Source organism: Aegilops tauschii, chromosome 7 (genome assembly GCF_002575655.3).
Source record: "Aegilops tauschii subsp. strangulata cultivar AL8/78 chromosome 7, Aet v6.0, whole genome shotgun sequence".
Lineage (NCBI taxonomy): Eukaryota > Viridiplantae > Streptophyta > Magnoliopsida > Poales > Poaceae > Aegilops > Aegilops tauschii.
The window spans coordinates 216,142,173-216,163,210 of record NC_053041.3 but is presented as its reverse complement, the minus strand read 5'-3'; the positions used below and the strand labels follow the sequence as shown (position 1 = coordinate 216,163,210).

General features: G+C 43.9%; 1 protein-coding gene across 1 annotated transcript; it reads left to right on the top strand.

The window, feature by feature from the left end:
- Positions 1–500: 500 nt before the first annotated feature.
- Positions 501–3,423, top strand: LOC109772991 (zinc finger protein WIP5). Its single transcript, XM_020331694.4, has 2 exons — positions 501–1,382; positions 2,556–3,423. The coding sequence occupies exons 1-2, from the start codon at positions 603–605 to the stop codon at positions 3,024–3,026; spliced, it is 1,251 nt and encodes a 416-aa protein (XP_020187283.1). The 5' UTR covers positions 501–602; the 3' UTR covers positions 3,027–3,423.
- Positions 3,424–21,038: the final 17,615 nt, after the last annotated feature.

The window sequence follows — 21,038 nt, the reverse complement described above, 5'->3', positions numbered from 1 at the left end:
TTCTGCGCGAGATCAAATGCCTACACACTTTACATAGGAGTGACTCCTCTTGAAGCCTGGTTGTTATTCCTGATGTCTTTTCTTTGGGTTTGGTCTTTTTTGGGTAGTCTTTGTTTCATTTCAGCCTCAATGGTGGCTTCAGTTCTTCGGTCAGCTTGGTAAGCTACCTATAAAAATTCGTAAACTTTATGTAAGATTTATTTATCATTGGTCTTTATTGGTTCATTAATTTAAAACCGGACGCCTCTTACGCTTTTCTTAAAAGAATTTATGACGAAAGGAAGCAGTGTCCTCGCCTGGACAAATACTACTATACGCCTATCATTACATGCATGATGTACCGTCATGATATCCAAGTTCTCAACTGGGTAAGCTTAGGATTCCCCCTAGCAGAATACAACCGTCCGAAGAACAATACCGCTCACATAATTTTATCCCCATATATACATGCTAGCCTTCTCTCTCCTGCTCACACTTCCCCTTCTCACTATAACTACCCCTTGCCAACCACGGCACCTCACCTCACCTCACTCCCAGGCAAGTAGCCAAGAAGAGAGAAGCAAACTAGAAAGAGTGCGCCGGAGCAAGAAACCACGCCATCCATGGAAGACCCCTACACGAGCTTCCTCAAGAACCCCTACTACTACTACTGCACTTCCTCCTTCCCTACCACTCCCCCCACCCCTCATCTCCCTCCTCCCTTCCAACCTTACGCCGCCCTCTACCCCGCCGTGGCCGCGGCCGCAGCTCCTCACCACCAGTACCCCTCGTTCTTCCAGCACCAGCCGGCGCAGCCCACTCATCACTACAGCACGGCGCCTCCCTCCCCTCCACTCCGAGAGGCGCTCCCCCTCCTCTCCCTCTCGCCCACGCCCGCCGCCCGTCCTCGTGCCGTCCAGCACCACGACGCCGCCGACTCCGACTCCGACGACGATAACAACGACTGCTGCTACCACCTGCGGCAGGAGGTGGCGGCCGGCTCGAGGACGACCTCTGCGCGCACACCGCTATTCGCCGACCTCAACTGCGTGCCGTCCTGCTGCGACGACGGCGACGGCGACCCGATGGACGTCGAGGCCTCCTGGTCCACGTCCACGGACGACGCCGCCGTTGCTCTGCGCATCGGCCTGCCGGCCGCGGAAGCTGACCTTCTGTCCGGGCTTTCGGGCAGGGCCGCGGAAGAGGACGAGGAGGAGGAAGATGATTGCAAGCCGGGAGGCGGGCACGAGGAGGTTCCGCTAGGGTTCTCTTCGACGGCGCCGATCGGGAGGCTGAACAAGGGGCAATACTGGATCCCGACGCCGTCACAGATCCTCATCGGTCCCACCCAGTTCTCCTGCCCCGTCTGCTTCAAGACATTCAACCGATACAACAACATGCAGGTCAGAATCATTCGCAGCTTCTCTTCTTGATCTTCTTGAACATCTTGGGCACATGTAGTAATCTCGTTCATCTAATATACTTGTAACTTGTTGCATTAATCATTGCTCATAATGTGTTGATTGCAAGATGCATGCCATGAATGACTCATGAAATTGACTTGAGCTGCTGAGAAGAGCATGCATGCACAGTGGCTGACTTTTTGTTTGATTGAACTAGACTGGCATGCCAGGAGCTGCAGCAAGCTAGCTAGCCATGCATGCATCTTTACGCTTTTCTCTCTTGGGTGTTTGGCTTTTGAGGATGCATTCGAGTGGTGTGTAGTGGAGATCCCAGGGAAGATTTTTCTCTTTGTTTAGTTGCCTCCGTGTCTTAGTACAACCGATCAGTCAATCAGATTACTTTCTACCACTCTCAGTAGGGTAGTACTAGTACTCCACTAGCTATCCCTGAGTTCCTGACCACTACTCATGATTCATGGCTGATGAGATTTGGCTAGCTGCATGCATGCGTAGCTTGTTTCAGGACAGGCTTTCTCATGTTTCGGAAGCATAAGATTGCGATATTATGGGCTCGATCTGCTGCAAAAATGACAGTCCTGAATGATTCATGCACACTCCTCCCAAGAGCATCAAGAGACCTGCAGTGTTCTTCCTGTAGTCCACCACAGTGCCACTACTCTGTGGCTCTGCTCTCTTTAAAGAAACAGCACCAACGTACACTAACACACAAGCGAAAGAGCTAGCTAGCTGCTCAGATTGCTAGATCACTAGAGCCCTCATTTCCAAAATACATATGCAGCTTTCTCTGCTTGCAAACTGATTAGTACTGCTGCTGTGTGCTGCATGAAGAAAGTCCGGGTCAGTTTGGTCACAACTCACACAAACTTATCTACTCTTAAACTCTAAAGTCATCAGTCATCACACCACACGCATCAGTGCATTCAAGCACGGCTAGGGCTTTGCATAGTATTACTACAACTCCATTGATTATGGCACCACCAAACACTGCATTAATGCGGAGTACGAAAACCTACAAGCATATGATATGATCTGAAGTTTGTTTTTCTTTGCTCTAATTTAAAGTACTACTAGTAGTTACGTGTCCAAACTCCAAACTAAAATTTAACAGACGGCCGGCGTGACTAACTGATTGTTGTGTTTGTGCATTTGCAGATGCACATGTGGGGTCACGGTTCGCAGTACCGGAAGGGCCCCGAGTCGCTGCGCGGGGTGCAGCCGACGGCGATGCTGCGGCTGCCGTGCTACTGCTGCGCGGCGGGGTGCCGGAACAACATCGACCATCCACGGGCCAAGCCGCTCAAGGACTTCCGCACCCTGCAGACGCACTACAAGCGCAAGCACGGCCTCAAGCCCTTCCTCTGCCGCCGGTGCGGCAAGGCCTTCGCCGTCAAGGGCGACTGGCGCACCCACGAGAAGAACTGCGGCAAGCTCTGGTACTGCCTCTGCGGCTCCGAGTTCAAGCACAAGCGCTCGCTCAAGGACCACGCGCGCGCCTTCGGCCACGGCCACGGCGCCTTCGGTTGCAACGGCGCCGCCGGAGGCGATGGCAGTTTCGACGACGACGACGAGGGCGCCGTCTCCGAGATCGAGCACGACGTCGTCTGCGGCGCCGCCGCGCGGTGACTAGGTCGTCGATCATTCCATCGGTTAGCCGCCGGCTGGTTCCAGTCAAGCCATGCCACACGCACGAGCAAACACTATATACATATTACTACTACTACTAGTACTACAGCTAGATAGCTCCTGAGCTTTACCTCTGTGGCTCTTGTTGTCCCCGTTTGTTGTCGTTTTTGCTTTAGTGTTAGGGTTTGTGGAAGTTTTCTTTAGAGTTAGAGTAGTAGGTACTATCAATCCATCGCTCTGTAAGGTGTTGGGTGATCTCAATCGATCACACCATTAACTCATGGAGCAATAGGTGTGTGTGTGTTTCTTGTTTGTGTGTCCTTGAATTTGGGTTCCATTAAGCATATCTTTAGCATGTTCTGAGCAATTTTTATTGGAAATCTTGGCTATTCATGAACTCGATCGTAACTGCAATGCAGTTATATATGCAGACATCAACTTTTCATCAATCCATCTATATTCTCTGTGGGGGAGTAGTATGTAAATATAAAGAGTAAAGAACAATGGCCGGTAACAATGAACAAGGGGGGATGACGACTGGATGTTCTTGCCGATGTCATGCATTAATGTCATTTCTGCATGTGGAAAATTCCAACCTATCTTTCCTGCTGGAGTCAAGTTTCTACTATATCAACGTATCCTTTTCTACTACCCATAATGAGAGTAACATAGATAGTAACATCACACATATCTAGATAAAATAAATGATGTGGCAAGCAATAAATGAAGAAAGAGGGGCATGTGGTAACATAGTTAGTTACTAGCAGTATGAGTAACATCACACATATCAAGGCAAGATGAGTCTATAGCCTAATAAATAAAGCGTTGCATGTTACCACACATATGTTACTCCCCACTATAGAGGTAGTAACATAGGGTAGTAACATGAGCATGTTATTACCCATTGTGGCTAGTCTTCTGCTCAAGCATACAGCCCAACCTAAACATTTCCCAATTTCTAGCTAGACACATATTCCAAGAAAGTCTGTGTGTCCTATAAAGAGAAAACATAGAAGACACTACTGGGTCTTGGGTTCTACCATTTCCGTTGGGACAACATTACAAACGTAAGCTTACCTAATTAACCTAGTAGCTAGGGCTAAAAGCCAGGGTGGGATTGACTTCCATGCAAAAACAAACGAGTCACAACAAAAATGCTTGCTTTCCCCTAGCTATACCTTGCTTACGAGGAGAGATCAACTTTTTGGGCGCACTTGAGATAGAGCCGGGAAGATGGCCGACCAAAGTATGCATGCATGTACAGCCAAAGTCTGAGGGATGGAACATCATGTAAGTACATACCATGAGATGTTCGTGTCAAATGATGTGCTTTTGTCACGTTTGGATAGAAAGAAGGATAGGGATGGGCAATTGGGCAGTGAGCTACCTGATGAGCTTTTTTTTCCTTCTCTTTTTGAATATTTGTCCTTAAAAATATCTTATGTGAAATGATTGAAAGCTTTCTACAATTACATCTGCAAGCTTGTAAAGAATGTATTTCCTCTATCAGGCATACGGGGATACTGGACATTAGTAATTGGTAAGCAAAGAGACACGTAGGAAGGATTACTTATAAAATAAGCGGCACGATGCTGTTGAGTTATCCACCAGAAGCTATATATGCAACATAACATAAAATACATTACATTTCAATAAAAAAGTTGTAGCCATACAATAGAACACCGTACCATACCCATGGGGACTGTAGCAGCAGCCATTGGTGAGATGGAGGAGAGGGACGGTGGATGAAGGGGTGGGGCAGTCCATCGGTGGCCACCGGATAGTTGCCGTTTTACTCGTTGTAGTGAAATATGTGTACAGTCAGATATACGGAAGTAGCTAGAAGATACAGCTAGCCAAGGTATATTTAACTTAAGTAGAGTATCAGGGACAATTTCAAGCAACCGAGCATTTGGCCACAAAATGTCTAAACCTTTTCAACGAATTGGAGATTTGATAACAAATTTACTTAAAATTTTAAGTCTTCTCAAGTAAAAAATATTACATTTACCAAAAATAATAATCTGTTACCTTGAAAACTTGATGACCCCCCCCCCCCCCCCCCCCCCCCCGGCAGACAAAAGAAACTTGACGATTAACAGAAGTGGCCATAACATTTTGGTCTCTACTAGCTTCACCACCCGCTTGAAGCTCCTTTTACCCAAAATTGGTATTAACATTTTGGAGTTCTTTTGAAACAAGACAAGTTTTTACTTCGCATTTATTAAAGAACATGAAGGAAAACAAGAAATATGTTGATAAATTGTATGAAATATTTTATGCATGCTAGCTTTTCCCTTCAAATGAGCATATATATGCTTGTATAAGCTACATGTTTCTGTGCACATAAAATAGTATAACTTCGGGGAGATTTAGGAAAACTGAATTACGTCGGATATACACCATGGTTTTATATACTTTAGAGAGAAGTGTTATTTTTTCAAGTATCTAGTATTTTGAGAGCATATATTGCTACATAGGGATGAAAACGACGCGGAAACGGACGGAACTGGATGCTACCATATTTGTTTTCATATTTTTTTTGTAGAAGCGGAAACGAATACAGAAACCCCGGAAACGAATATGAAAACAAATACTGCCGGAAACAGACACAGAGCGAATACAGAGTGGACACGGAAACAAAATGGTTTGTTGACCAGAACTTAAAACCCCCTTGAATCATATAGAAATATAGACAAAAAACAAACAAATTTATGGAATTGTTAACATGTCTACAAAATAATATGGTTGTGTTAGCTACATATAGGATAGTATTGTAGTAATGCATGACAATTTCGTATAGGATCTAGTTGAGTACGTGTGTGGTAGTAAAAGTTGGCCCTCAAATGATCCATTCTGCTCATTCTACTGATTGTGTCATTGTGTGTTGTTTGGTAGTTGGGCTACGAAGCAGCCATAGGCCTATAATAGAAACAGAAAATTCCATATTGACAGAAACGGAAAGTTACATTTCCACTTCTGTTCCACCGAAAAACATTATTCTGTTTTTGTTTCCGTTTCCGCATAAAAAAATTCATTTCCATTTCCGTTTTGCAAATTTTCATTTCCGTTTTCATATTTCCTCCCCGTTTCCATTTTTTCTTCGGAAAAGCGGAAACTTTTCACTCCATTTTCATCCCTATTGCTACAGGCCTTGCGGGATATCTCGAAGAAAGAGGAATTGTCGCATCTCTGACCATTAAACACAAAGCTATGGTTGGTCAAATTTGGGCTCCAGACCTTGGCATTCTAACGTATGCACATGTATTTTTTGATTATTTTTTAGTTTCCATTTTGCTCGTCACTATCAAGCTCTAGATTTCCTTTGGTTGCTATCATTTCGTGTTTCATTGTGCTTTCCAGGTTGTGTGGTTTTTGAGAACCAACATGTGACTAGATGATTGGGAGGATGGTTGTACTCTGAGCCCCCCAGGATACTGGTAGGACACTTGTGTGGCGACTTTGTTAATTGAAGCATAGCATAAGTTGTGTGATTGGTGTTTCTTAAAAAAATATGTATCTAGAAAAACTGACATGTGATATTTTTTTCAGAATACGTAAAAGATTTGCATGTCATTGCATTATGATTGGAAAAGAGTATTTACAGGATGGTGTTGCAGCGAAAACTAAGAGTCCGTCATAACCGGAAGCCTCACTCTGCCGAAGCCTGACACTAAGCAACCACTCATCGTAACCTCCCCCTGCGAGCCACCATCGTCATTGCAAAATTCTCCCTGATCTACTCATTACTGCCATGTGATCTTGTAACGTCCCAGCCAGAGCTTCGATTCCCACCATTATGTCTGACGGGACCTAGGTTTACTTCATAGACCAAAGCTAATATTTTCTGTGTACTTTGTCCTCACTCATGTGCACTTGGAAAGAACTTTTCAGTAGGTCACCCATCCTCAAATTGCCCAAGGTTACGCATGCTAAAACTAAAGGTTCTTTGGACTTTTTTTTGAAAAGAGGATTACCCTGACCTCTGCATCACAGGATGCACACAGTCATATAATTAAAACATGAATCAAGTTACAGTCACTGAGTTCCAGACAGTAAACAAATATAAAAAATATGACCACGGCTGGTCAATGTAGATTACATAGCTCATCCACATAATATACGAGTGGCGCGCCAAACAAACTGGTTGAACAACCTGCGCAACCAATTCCAGCCAGCTGCACCCAGAGGCCATAAGCTCCCGTGTGTCCACATGATGCATCGATGACCACATACAGATCGAAGTCATAGCCTTGTAGGTATCCTGCTAAAAATTAGGAATAGTCGATCTATTAAAAACACGATCATTCCGGCAATTGCACATTTCCCATAGAATGGAGCAAACTCCCACATGGATTTGGCCCTTCATCTTATGATAAATACCATGTGACCATTTTCCAAAAAAAATTGGAATACTCATTGGTGGTGCTAAATTTTATATAATATGAATCAAAAGCTAGATCAAGGTAGTAGATGGACATGACAGAAATAAATGATGTATTATCTCCTCTTGATCACAAAAAAAACATTTTTTGCTGCCGTGCAAGTTACGCTTATCAAGGTTATCTTTGGTAAGAACTACCTCCCTGTGTAAACACCACATGAAAACTTTGATCTTGGAAGGAATCTTAGTTTTTCAAATATGTTTTCTGTGGAAAATAGGTCCAAAATCTATAAAATCTCCATACATAGACTTCATTAGTGGTTAATCTCCATTGGAACGAATATGGCATCTGATTTAGGTTAATCAACATCAACATGGAAACCAAATGGATCCGGTTAGTCCATTTGTCACCCAGTAATGCCCTACATAATTGGATGTTCAAAGGGCTAGCCCCAAGGATAGAGGCCACCAAAAATATTATACAAGGTCGAGTATTGTAGAGCTAATGAAGTGTCACCTAACCATGTATCTTCCCAAAACTCGTCGATTCACCATCACCAACCTTAAAGGTACCTCTCTTAAAAAAGTATGACTTGACCTTCATCAAGCCCCTCCAAAACGGTGAATCGGTAAGCTTAACATCTACTTGAGATAATGTCTTGGAGCTCAGGTATTTGTTATGTATAGTATCTCTTTCCAAACACCTTCCTCGTTAAGTACCTTATACATCCATTTGCAGAGTAAGCACTTGTTTTTTATTTCGAGGTTTTCAATGCCCAACCCGCCTTGATCCTTAGGCTACACAAAATATCCAATTTAGCAAGTCTGTACTTCCGCCTCTGCTCCTCGCATTGCCAAGAGAACCTCAACCGGTAAAATTCTAACCTTTTCAACACCCCTTTAGGTATCTCGAAAAGGATAGCATGAACATTAGCAAACTAGTAGGGACGGCGTTGATGAGGGTAAAGTCGTACTACATATGGCAACAAGTTAGCCTTCCAACTGTTGAGCCTTTTTTTGAAACGGTCTTTAATAATTTTACATTCCTTGTTAGTGAGCTTACAGTGATGCATAGTAATCCCGAGATATGTAAATGGAAGGGATCCCACCTCACAGCCAAACAATTTCCTGTTCTGACTCCCCTCTTCTTTGGCCTTGCCAGAACAGAAGAGCATATTTTTGTGAAAAAAAAAAATTTGAGGCCCGAAGGTTGTTTGAAAAGACACGAGATCAACTTCATATAAATCACTTTTTGACGGTCATGTTCCATAAAAATGATAGTGTCATCTGCGTATTGGATAACACCACTTTACTTTGTTCTAGCCCTTTTCAAACTTTACCTTAAAGATAACACCATCAAGTTTCTTAGTGTGGAGCTCATGGATAGTCTCATGAAGGACAGCCACTCCCTCAAGAATATTGCGACCAGGCATAAATGCAGTCTACGTTGGGGTTAAGGTTCTTTGGAGATGAGTTCTGAAAATAAATGTATGGCTGATTGGTACGAGTGTTCTATCATTCGGTCATTCCTGTTAAATCAAGATATCAAGAGACAAGTATCTTACTAATTCCCATTGGATACAGATGATTCATTGCGCCTTCCTCCGTAATACATACCCTTGCTTTGAAAGGATAAATAAAATTCATACTGGAATACAACACATTTATTATGTATTTAGTAGTGCCTTTTGCTTTTGAGAACGTCCATTTTCCTTGGAACCTCGATGTATGTTTGGCGCGTATGCGTAGCCTGCCAGACACACAGACGCGGAAGGGGAGGTGCTACTGTTTGAGAGGTCACGTCAGAGGAACAATCCATCCATCCATCCATTCGATCAATCGATCCATCACCCTGTTTGTAGCTAGCTAGGAGGAGAGGAGCATACCGCCTGCGTGTGAATGGACTGTGGATTGGGGCATATGTGTGTGGTAGACAACACCCAGCAACGTGACTTAGACTCCACACTTTCCTACCCTGCTCTGTCCTTTTCTCCACCTCCAACACCCTTCCCCCTCCCTCCTCTCCTGTCCATGTCGTCGTCTCTCTCCCTCCCTCCCCTAGCTCCCCCTCTCTTGCTCTTACTAGCAGCTAGCTAGGTAGCCCTAGGCACCTGCATACATATTTCATGCAGGCCGTCCGTCCACATGCAGCAGGCAGAGCTGGAGGCCACCAACGACCCGGCTGGTAGCTGCGATCCGGTTGCGACATGTCTAGTCGCCGGTTAAATTCAGGCCCTGTCGCAGAAAGTCGAGCACCAAAAAGTTTACGGGTGCTCACCGGTTCCATTACTGCTAGCACGATTTTGATCAAGAACACTGGACCTCGAACATACGACTCCGCATATGGGACAGAGCGAGAGACACATGCATGGTAAAGCTAACAGGAGGGGCTCATTTCCCAACGCGCGCGGACTAGCTAGGCATGCATGCGTGGAGAAACAAACGGCAACCCACAACAACAGCATCGCCTCGTTGGGTTAATCAGCAGGGTTCCACGAAAAGGGGTTTCCGTGTCCTTTGATCCCCAAGCACGTAGGCCGCGCCATGCATGCAGAGGGCCATGGGTGGCCATCGTCAACGGCCCTTTCTGCACACGCGCACGGATAAACAAGCTGATCTTGGATCCCATGTTTCACTTGCCGCCTACACGATGCTTCTCAGGCCCTTCGTTAGAGTTCGTTCAAATGTGCCTCGAAAAATAATAGTATTAAATGTGCTACCTACCAAGTGACCAACACACATACATGCCTTTCTTAAAAAATCCTCCTGGGGCCTCTCAAGCGTGCGTGCATGCGCGACGTGGTTAACAAAACTCGGGTTAAAAAACGCAGCGGATGGGGAGACCAGGAGAAGCGCCGGGGGAATATACAAGTGCCATGCTGCTCTCGTGCCTGGCGGGGCAGGAACACCGCTGTCTCCTGTGATCGGGTTTACGAGGCGCTTGCTTTACCCTCCTGTGATCTGCGATCTTCTTCTTCTCTCTCCCTCTCTCTCCAGCTCTCCCGTCGTATCAGGCGCACCGTCTACGTAACAAAGGCCTAGATAGAGTGGGAATCTCTCCCAGGTAACATGGACCCGTGGAAGAGGCAAGTGGTCGTTGCGCCAGGGATCAATGCGCCCATATGTGGTGTGTAATCTCATTCAATGCTTGCTTGCACACCTTGACATTGGTTAATTACTTAACTGGCATCACATACAAAATGAGATCTACTAGTAGAAAACTTCGAATTTTTTGTTGGAGTTGTACTGTTGATATTGCTAGTGGTTCTACAGGAGACGGAGTAAGCGGTACAGATCAGCTGCATGGGAGCTAGTAGCTAGCTAGTCGGGCAGATCGATCGTCGAGTAAATGCATGCACATCTGTATTGGTAGTGTATAGTACGGCACTGTACGTAGTACTGCCAGTAGCTGATCCATCGTCCTGGATGGATCCCAGCAAAAGAGATGGATGGATCCACGGAGTTAATGCCACCACTTACTTCCTGTCTCCCTCAAATTGAGATCCCGGCTTGGAGAGCTTTTTCTTTGTTATTATAGGCCGGTCAGTCGGTCACAATTTGAAGTATCATTATATCCTCCATACAATGAGATTAGTGTATAATACTATCTTCACGATGCATAGTATCAGTTGGTCATAGGGGGGTAACTTAGACTATTACATGCATATGTTACTTCTAAAGTTGGTAGTAACATATGTGCGATGTTAGGGCATCTCCAACGGCAACCCGCAAATTTCCTCCGGCATCCGTCCACGGACACGGATATGAGAGGGCGCCATCCAACCATCTCCTGCAACCATCTCCTGTATATGTCCGCCAGTAAATTCAAATGTACTCTGATCCACACCATGCGCCGGATCACACCCGCACCGGATCGTATCCCCGATCACAACCAAAAACAGACAAATATGCTTAGTTTTTACATGCCCGAATCCAAAAGAACATCAGTCCGGCAGTCCGCGCATTTCTGCCCTGCCGGACCGGCAATCCCAGCAAGCTGCTCCCCGATCAAGGAGGTGACGTCGCCCCCGCGTAGGCATCGTCCGCCGCCGCCAACTCATTTTTCTACCGCTGCAACATCTGGTAGCGGACGGACGGACTGCACGATCATTCTAGCATCGGCATCCAAAGAGTCGACATTCAAGGTCAACATCTTAGCGTCCTCCGCATTGGCGGCGATCTTCACCCTCCTTTCCTTGAGCGCGGTCTTCCTCTCTTTGATCATGGTCCTCCTCTCTTTGATCTTGATCTTCTTCTCCGTCGCCTCCATCAACTATTTGAACCTCTCCGCCTTCCTCTCCTCCTTGATGTCCGAGCGCCTCACGCATGCCTCCTCCTTCTTCGCCAAGACGTCCTCGAACTTCTCCTTCAGCTTGCCCGCACCACTTTCTCGCTTCGCCCTCTCCTCCTCCCACTTCTTGCCCCGTAAATTTCTTCTAACCTTCTTCGGCGGTTCTTGGGTTGATTCGGTAGGGTCACCGGTTGCTTACTCGTTGGCTTGGGCGGCAGTCTTGGTAATGAAAAGGTCCCAGTTCGGTTGCCCATTCAACAGCAACCAACAATGCATGACGGTGCAGGACTTCTTCTCCAACTTCTTGTACACCACACAAGCACGAGTAGGCTACAGAGTGAAACAATGCATATCCATCTAGTGAGCAACAAAACAATACATGTCCGGCTAGTGATCAACTAAACTAAAGCATATCCGTCTAGTGATAAACTTACTTGCTCGGTGATTTGTGCACCACTAGACCACCGTGCGATGAGATGCTTCAAGTGCCCGCAATACTTGGACACAGCCTCTTGGATGGTGTACCATCAATGGTTGAGGGACTTCCACTCACGGTTGCGGATGACCAAGTCGGAGTAGGGCGCGACATGCTTGTGCTCATGGAACCATATATGAATGTTCCTTCAAAAGGTTGTGCCCTTTTGCTCCATGTCGTGGAGAGGATAAAGGCTAGTAGCCAACCATGCATCGCGCAACAGTTCGTCCTGCCGCATGTTGAAGCTTTCTCCTCTACCCTTCTTCTTCGGATCACCGGTTGTATCATCCGGATCATCGTCGTTGCCGTCCTCCTCCTCCTCCTCTCCCTCCGGATGCTGCTCTCGGGCAGACCAATGTTGTTATCACTGTGTGCCATCGCCGGTCTGGGTTTAGGATTACTGCGGGGCTGTCTGGGTGTAGGACTGCTGCTGCTGGTAGTTGCCGAACTGGGTGGGATCCGAGTCTTCCACCTGTTGTCCTCATATCCCCCTCCTCCTCCCTCGCCTCCGTCACGGATGATGTCGAGCATCTCCATGTCTATGTCGTATGATGGCTCCCCTTCTCTGGGCATTGCAGCGAACAACATGCGGGGACCCATCTGCTCCCGGGGCCGCCGGCCACGCCTAGACGAGCTGCGGCGAAGAATACTCGGAGAAGAGCGGTGCCGTGTTAATGTCGACGATGTAAGGTGCCGTACTGCTAGCGGGATTCCGAGCTGTTTGGCGGTGTAGTAGTACGGAGGCTTGTAAGGCTCTGGCCACAACATTGTCTGTACTGTCAGTGCCCGTCTGTCGGCGTCCGCCTCGTCCGCCACGACCTCCATGCCCATCGCCACCACCAGGCCCACTGGTGGCCAACCGCTTCTTGATCCTCTCCTCCTTTGCAGGCTTTGCTTTGACACGGCGATTTCGCCGTGTCTTCGAGTTAATCTTTCGGGCGAGCATGATGCTCGGATCCTCCAATACCTCGGCCGGCTCCATGTCTGACGGTTCCATGCGTCGGCGATGGAAGGAAGGAGAGGGTGCGAGAAAAGAGGGGCAATTAGACGGAGAGCGGCGGGGAATGGAAGGAGGGGGGATTTTGGCGCGGAAACAGTGCGGGATGCTACAAAACTGTGGGCTCCGCCTTTCTTTTGAGTGTGCAGGGGGCGTTGAGCGATGTTTCACATATCCGGACTCCCGCAAAGCCCCCACGTTTGTCTCCGGTTTGCGGGAGAAATCGCGTCCGGACCGTGCAGCAGACCGATACAGGACCGCGTTGGATGGCTACCCCGGTTCAGACGGCTGCGGGAGGTTTGAGGGTCGGCGTTGGAGATGCCCTTATGCAACACTTTATTTATTAAGTTATAGACTCAATTTGTCTTGGTATATGTGATGTTATGGTAACATATTATGTTACCGCAAACTTCTCTTTCCTTATTAATTAGTAGTACTTACCACATCATCTATTTTGCCTAGATGTGTATGATGTTATCACTTATGTTACTCACACTATTGGTAGCCTTCGTATCATAGTGACCTCATTTATTGTCATGCATGTCACATACTATTACATCATTTAATATGATATGGTGCATATTATGATAATCGATCCCTTCTTTTCTTATTTATTTACGTGTCACTGATACGTTCATTTTGCATCATGTTTTTCTACTGTTATTTATATTGTTTTAATTCATTATAATTAATACTTTGTCGAGGTATGTCTTTTTTCTCATAATATGCAAGGTTTACACAAAGAGGGAGAACACCGGCAACTGGAATTCTGGACCTGAAAAAGCTATGTCAGAGATACCTATTATGCACATCTCCAAATGAGCTGAAATTTTACGGAGATTTATTTTGGAATATATAAAAAATAATAGAGAAAATAAATACCAGAGGAGGCCACCCAGGTGCCCACTAGGCACCAGGGCGCGCCACCCCCTCCAGGCGGGAAAATGCCCGAGGGGCCCACCACCCACCAAGGCGCGCCCTGGTGTCTTGTGGGCACCTGGGTTGCCTTCCTGGTTATTTCTTATTTTCCTATTTTTCTAATATTTCAAAACTGACAGAAAATATTTTTGTGAATTTTTCGGAGTCCGTTTACTTACCGTATCACGTACATCTTCCTTTTCAGGGTTCTGGAGTGTTCTGGAAGGTTTCTTTTATGTGTTACTCCGGTGTCATGGTTTGGATAATGTTAGTTTCTGAAGGAAATATGCCCTAGAGGCAATAATAAAGTTATTATTATTTTCCTTATTTCATGATAAATGTTTATTATTCATGTTAGAATTGTATTAACCGGAAACTTAGTACATGTGTGAATATATAGACAAAACATAAGTGTCCCTAGTATGCCTCTACTTGACTAGCTCATTTATCAAAGATGGTTATGTTTCCTAACAATAGACATGTGTTGTCATTTGATGAACGGGATCACATCATTAGGAGAATGATGTGATGGACAAGACCCATTCATTAGCTTAGCATTATGATCGTTAGAGTTTCATTGCTACTGCTTTCTTCATGACTTATACATGTTCCTCGGACTATGAGATTATGCATCTCCCGAATACCGGAGAAACACATTGTGTGCTATCAAACTTCACAACGTTAAATGGGTGATTACAAAGATGCTCTACAGGTGACTCAGAAGGTATTTGTTGGGTTGGCATAGATCGTGATTAGGATTTGTCACTCTGTGTTTCGGAGAGGCATCTCTGGGCCCTGTCGGTAATGTTCATCACTATAAGCCTTGCAAGCAATGTGACTAATGAGTTAGTTGCGGGGTGAAGTATTACAGAACGAGTAAAGAGACTTGCCGGTAACGATATTGAACTAGGTATGATGATACCGACGATCGAATCTCGGGCAAGTAACATACCGATGACAAAGGGAACAACGTATGTTGTTATGCAGTTTGACCGATAAAGATCTTCGTAGAATATGTAGGAGCCAATATGAGCATCCAGATTCCGCTATTGGTTATTGACCGGAGATGTGTCTCGGTCATGTGTACATAGTTCTCAAACCCGTAGGGTCCGCACGCTTAACGTTCGATGATGATTTGTATTATGAGTTATGTGATTTGATGAACCGAAGTTTGTTCGGAGTCCGGATGAGATCACGGACATGACGAGGAGTCTCAAAATTGTTGAGACATAAAGATTGATATATTGGAAGGCTATATTTGGACATCGGAATGGTTCCGGAGAAGTTCGGGTATTTTGCGGAATACCGGGAGGTTACCGGAACCCCCCGGGAAAAGTTATGGGCCTTATGGGCCATAAGAGGGAAGCACACCTGCCCACAAGGGGCTGGTGCGCCCCACCTTGGGCAGGAGGCCGATTAGGACTACGAGAAGGGGGCCGCCCCGCCCCCCCCCCTTCCTTCTCCTTCTCCCTTTCCCCTTTCCTACTCTGTGTGGGAGGTGGAGTCCTACTAGGACTAGGGAGTCCTAGTAGGACTCCACACCTTGGCGCGCCCCCTAGGGCCGGTTGCCTCTCCCTCTCCCTCCTTCATATACGGGGGCAGGGGGCACCCTAGAACACACAAGTTGATCTTTTAGCCGTGTGCAGTGCCCCCCTCCACAGTTACACACCTCGGTCATATCGCTGTAGTGCCTAGGCGAAGCCCTGCGCCGGTAACTTCATCATCACCGTCACCACGCCGTCGTGCTGACGGAACTCTCCCTCGGCCTCAACTGGATCAATAGTTCGAGGGATGTCACCGAGCTGAACGTGTGCTGATCGCGGAGGTGCCGTACGTTCGGTAGTTGGATCGGTTGGATCATGAAGACGTTCGACTACATCAACCGCGTTACTAAACACTTTCGCTTTCGGTCTACGAGGGTACATTGACACACTCTCCCCTCTCGTTGCTATGCATCTCCTAGATAGATCTTGCGTGATCGTAGGAATTTTTTTGAAATTACTGCGTTCCCCAATAGTTTCAACATTAATGGGTGTACCTGAGATATAGTGTTTAATTCTTTGTCCATTGACCACCTTCAGGTTGGTACCTTTGGCATTATTAATCTTGATAGCTCCAGAGCGATAAACTTCTTCGATGATATATGGTCCTTCCCATTTGGAGAGAAGTTTTCTTGCAAAAAATCTAAAATGAGAGTTGTACAATAGAACATGTTCACCAACTTTGAATTCCCGCTTTTGGATTCTTTTGTCATGCCATCTTTTAACTTTTTCTTTAAATAGTTTGGCATTTTCATAAGCTTGGGTTCTCCATTCATCTAAGGAGCTAATATCAAACAAGCTCTTTTCACCAGCAAGTTTGAAATCGTAATTGAGTTCTTTAATTGCCCAATATGATTTATGTTCTAACTCAAGAGGCACATGACAAGCTTTTCCATAAACCATTTTATATGGAGACATACCCATAGGATTTTTATAAGTTGTTCTATAGGCCCAAAGTGCATCATCAATTTCTTAGACCAATTCTTTCGGGACCTATTGACAGTTTTTTGTAACATTAATTTTATTTCTCTATTACTAAGTACAACTTGACCACTAGATTGAGGATGATAAGGTGATGCAATTCTATGGTTAACTTCATGTTTAGCAAGCATTTTTCGGAAAGCACCATGAATAAAGTGTGAATCACCATTAGTCATTAAAGATCTAGGGACTCCAAACCTTGGGAAAATAACTTCTTTAAGCATTTTAAATGAGGTGTTATGATTAGCACTGCTAGTTGCAATAGCTTCTACCCACTTAGTGACATAATCAACAGCAACCAAAATATGTGTATACCCATTAGAGGAAGGAAAAGGTCCCATATAATCAACCCGAACATCAAAAGGTTCAACAACAAGTGAATAATTCATAGGCGTTTCCTGACGCTTACTGATATTACCAATTCTTTGACATTCATCACAAGACAAGACAAACTTACGGGCATCCTTGAAAAGAGTAGGCCAATAAAAACCAGATTGTAATACCTTATGGGCAGTTCTATCTTCTGCATGATGTCCTCCGTAGGCTTCGGAGTGACACTTCCGTAGGATTTGTTCCTGTTCATGCTCAGGTACACATCATCTAATAATACCATCTACTCCCTCTTTGTAAAGATTTGGGTCATCCCAAAAGTAATGTCTTAAGTCATAGAAGAATTTTTTTTCTTTTGTTGGTATGTGAAACTAGGTGGTATAAATTTAGCAATGATATAATTAGCATAGTCAGCATACCAAGGAGTATTATAAGTAGCATTTATTATAGCTAGTTGTTCATCAGGAAAACTATCATCAATAGGTAGTGGGTCATCAAGAATATTTTCTAACCTAGACAAGTTATCAGCTACGGGGTTCTCAGCTCCTTTCCTATCAGTGATATGCAAGTCACATTCTTGTAGTAAGAGAACCCACCTAATGAGAGTCTAGGTTTAGCATCTTTCTTTTCAATAAGATATTTACTAGCAGCATGATCGGTGTGAACAATTACTTTGGAATCAACCATGTAAGATCTGAATTTATCACAAGCAAACACAGCTGCTAAAAATTCTTTCTCAGTAGTAGCATAATTTCTTTGGGCACTGTCTAGAGTTTTGCTAGCATAATGGATAACATTTAATTTCTTATCAACTCTTTGTCCTAGAACAATAGCAACAACTTAACCACTAGCATCACACATAATTTAAAAAGGCAAGTTCCAATCAGGTGGTTGAACAATAGTTGCAGAAGTTAAGGCTTTCTTAAGTGTTTCAAAGGCTTCTACACAATTGTCATCAAAAACAAATGGAACATCCTTTTGTAAAAGATTTGTAGGAGGCCTAGAAATTTTAGAGAAGTCTTTAATGAACCTCCTATAGAAACCGGCATGACCGAGGAAACTACGAATACCTTTAATATCTTTAGGACATGGCATTTTCTCAATTGCATCAACTTTAGCTTTATCCACCTCAATACCTCGTTCAGAAATTTTATGCCCCAAGACAATGCCTTCATTAACCATAAAGTGGCACTTATCCCAATTCAAGACAAGATTAGTTTGTTCACATCTCTACAAAACTCGATCAAGCTTGCTTAAGCAATCATCAAAAGAAGTTCCGTAAATGGAAAAATCATCCAAGAAAACCTCAACAATCTTTTCACAAAAATCAGAGAATATAGCAGTCACACATCTTTGAAAAGTGGCAGGTGCATTACATAACCAAAGGGCATATATCTATAAGCATAAGTTCCAAAAGGGCAAGTGAAAGTGGTTTTCTCTTGATTAGGTTGTGAAACAGGTATTTGAGAGAAACCAGAATATCCATCAAGAAAGCATAAGTGTGTGTGCTTAGATAGTCTTTCTAACATTTGATCAATAAAAGGTAGAGGGTAATGATCTTTTCTAGTGACTTTATTTAATTTCCTAAAATCAATTACCATTCTATAGCCAGTAACAATTCTTTGTGGGATAAGTTCATTTTTATCATTAGAAACAACAGTAATACCTCCTTTCTTAGGTACACAATGAACAGGACTTACCCATCTACTATCAGCTATGGGATAGATTATACCTGCTTCCAGAAGCTTTAGTATTTCAGTTCTTACCACTTCTTTCATCTTAGGATTCAATCGTCATTGGTGATCAACAACGGGTTTAGCATCGGGTTCCATATTAATCTTTTGCTGACTGAGAGTGGCACTAATGCCCTTAAGATCATCAATAGTATATCCAATAGCAGCACAATGCTTCCTCAGAATTTTTAATAGTCTCTCTTCTTCGTGTTCTGAAAGGTTAGCACTAATAATAACAGGATATATCTTTTTTCTCATCAAGATAAGCATACTTCAAAGTGTATGGCAATTGCTTTAATGCAAACACAGGATCACCTTTAGGTGGAGGAGGACCTCCTAGAGTTTCTATAGGCAAATTGTGTTTAAGGATAGGTTGTTGTACAAAGAATATTTTATCTATTTCATTTCTTTCACCCAAGTGCATATCATTCTCATGATCTAGCAAATATTGTTCTAAAGGGTCAGTAGGAGGTACGACAACAGAAGCAAGACCAACTATTTCATCTTTACTAGGTGATTCTTTATCATGAGGTTGTCTATGAAACTTAGAGAAATTAAACTCATCATACACATCACCAAAACTAACACTGACAGTTTCTTTCTCACAATCTATCTTAGCATTGACAGTGTTCAAGAAAGGTCTGCCAAAAATTATGGGACAAAAGTCATCTTGTGGGGGTCCAAGAGCTAGAAAATCAGTAGGGTATTTTATTTTCCCACACAAGACTTCAACATCTCTAACAATCCCAAGTGGTGTGATGGTATCTCTATTAGCAAGTTTAATAGTAACATCTATGTCTTCTATTTCAGCGGGTGCTATATCATTCATAATTTCTTGGTATAAAGTAAAAGGGATAACACTCACACTAGCACCCAAATCACATAAACCATGATAGCAATGATCTCCTATTTTAACTGAAACAACAGGCATGCCAACGACAGGTCTATGTTCATCTTTTTCATCAGGTTTGGCAATTCTAGCTACTTCATCATAGAAATAAATAACATGCCCATCAATATTATCGACCAAGAGATCTTTAACCATAACAACACTAGGTTCTACTTTAATTTGTTCAGAGGGCTTAGGTGCTTTAATATTACTTTTGAGAACAACTGTTGATACCTTTGCATGTTCCTTTATCCTAACAGGGAAAGGTGGTTTTTCAATATAAGCAGTAGAAACTACTGGATCAACATTGTAAATGATAGTTTCATCTTTAACTATGACCGGTTCTTTAATTTCTTCTTCAATAGGGGGATGATATTTAAACCACTTCTCGTTAGGGAGATCAACATGAGTAGCAAATGATTCACAAAAATAGGCTACTATCTCAAAGTCAAGTCCATATTTAGCGCTAACCTTGTGAAAAGCATCAGTATTCATAAAAGATTTAACATAATCAAACTCAAGCGTAATACCTGACTCTTTACTTTCGTCGAGTTCCCAATCTTCAGAGTTGCGTTTAATTCTTTCTAAAAGATCCCAGCTGAATTCAATAGTATTCTTCATAAAAGAACCAGCACAAGAACTATCGAGCATGGATTGATCATTACGAGAAAGTCGAGCATAAAAATTCTGAATGATAATTTCTCTTGAGAGCTCATGATTGGGGCATGAATATAACATTGACTTATGCCTCCCCCGAGCTAGATCGATACTTTCTCGTTCGCAAGTCCAAAAAATTTATATATAATTCCGATCACGATGAACTAGATGCATAGGATAATTTTTTTTGGTGAAATTCCAATTTCAGTCGATTCTAGTTCCAAGATCCAATATCATCACATAGCCTATACCATGTCAATGCATTTCCCCCCAAAGATAAAGGGAAAACCTTCTTCTTAACTTCATCTTCGGGTAAACCTGCAAGCTTAAACAATCCACAAATTTCATCCACATGTATGAAATGCATATCGGGATGCTTCGTTCCGTCTCCTGCATAAGGATTAGCTAGCAGTTGCTCTATCATACCCGAAGGAATTTCATAAATAATATTTTCAGTAGGTGCAGTAGGTTGAGGGGCAACTCTTTGTGTTTTCATTCGAGGTGAATATACCCTGAACAAACCCCTCAAAGGATTGTTTTCCATAGTAACAAGTGACAATAAATTTCAGCACGTAATGTAAATTTTTCCTTACCGATTTCCACTTACCAAGAGCACTTCACTCCCCGGTAACGGCGCCAGAAAAGATTCTTGATGACCCACAAGTATAGGGGATCAATCGTAGTCCTTTTTATAAGTAAGAGTGTCGAACCCAACGAGGAACAGAAGGAAATGACAAGCGGTTTTCAGCAAGGTAGTTTCTGCAAGCACTGAAATTGTCGGTAACAAGTAGTTTGTTAGTAAAGTAATTTATAACG

Bases quoted from the DNA above. Each gene is read 5' to 3' on its own strand.
- LOC109772991 (XM_020331694.4), top strand. From the start codon at position 603: ATGGAAGACCCCTACACGAGCTTCCTCAAGAACCCCTACTACTACTAC. The intron at 1,383-2,555 runs GTCAGAATCATT...GTGCATTTGCAG, and splicing joins ACCGATACAACAACATGCAG to ATGCACATGTGGGGTCACGG.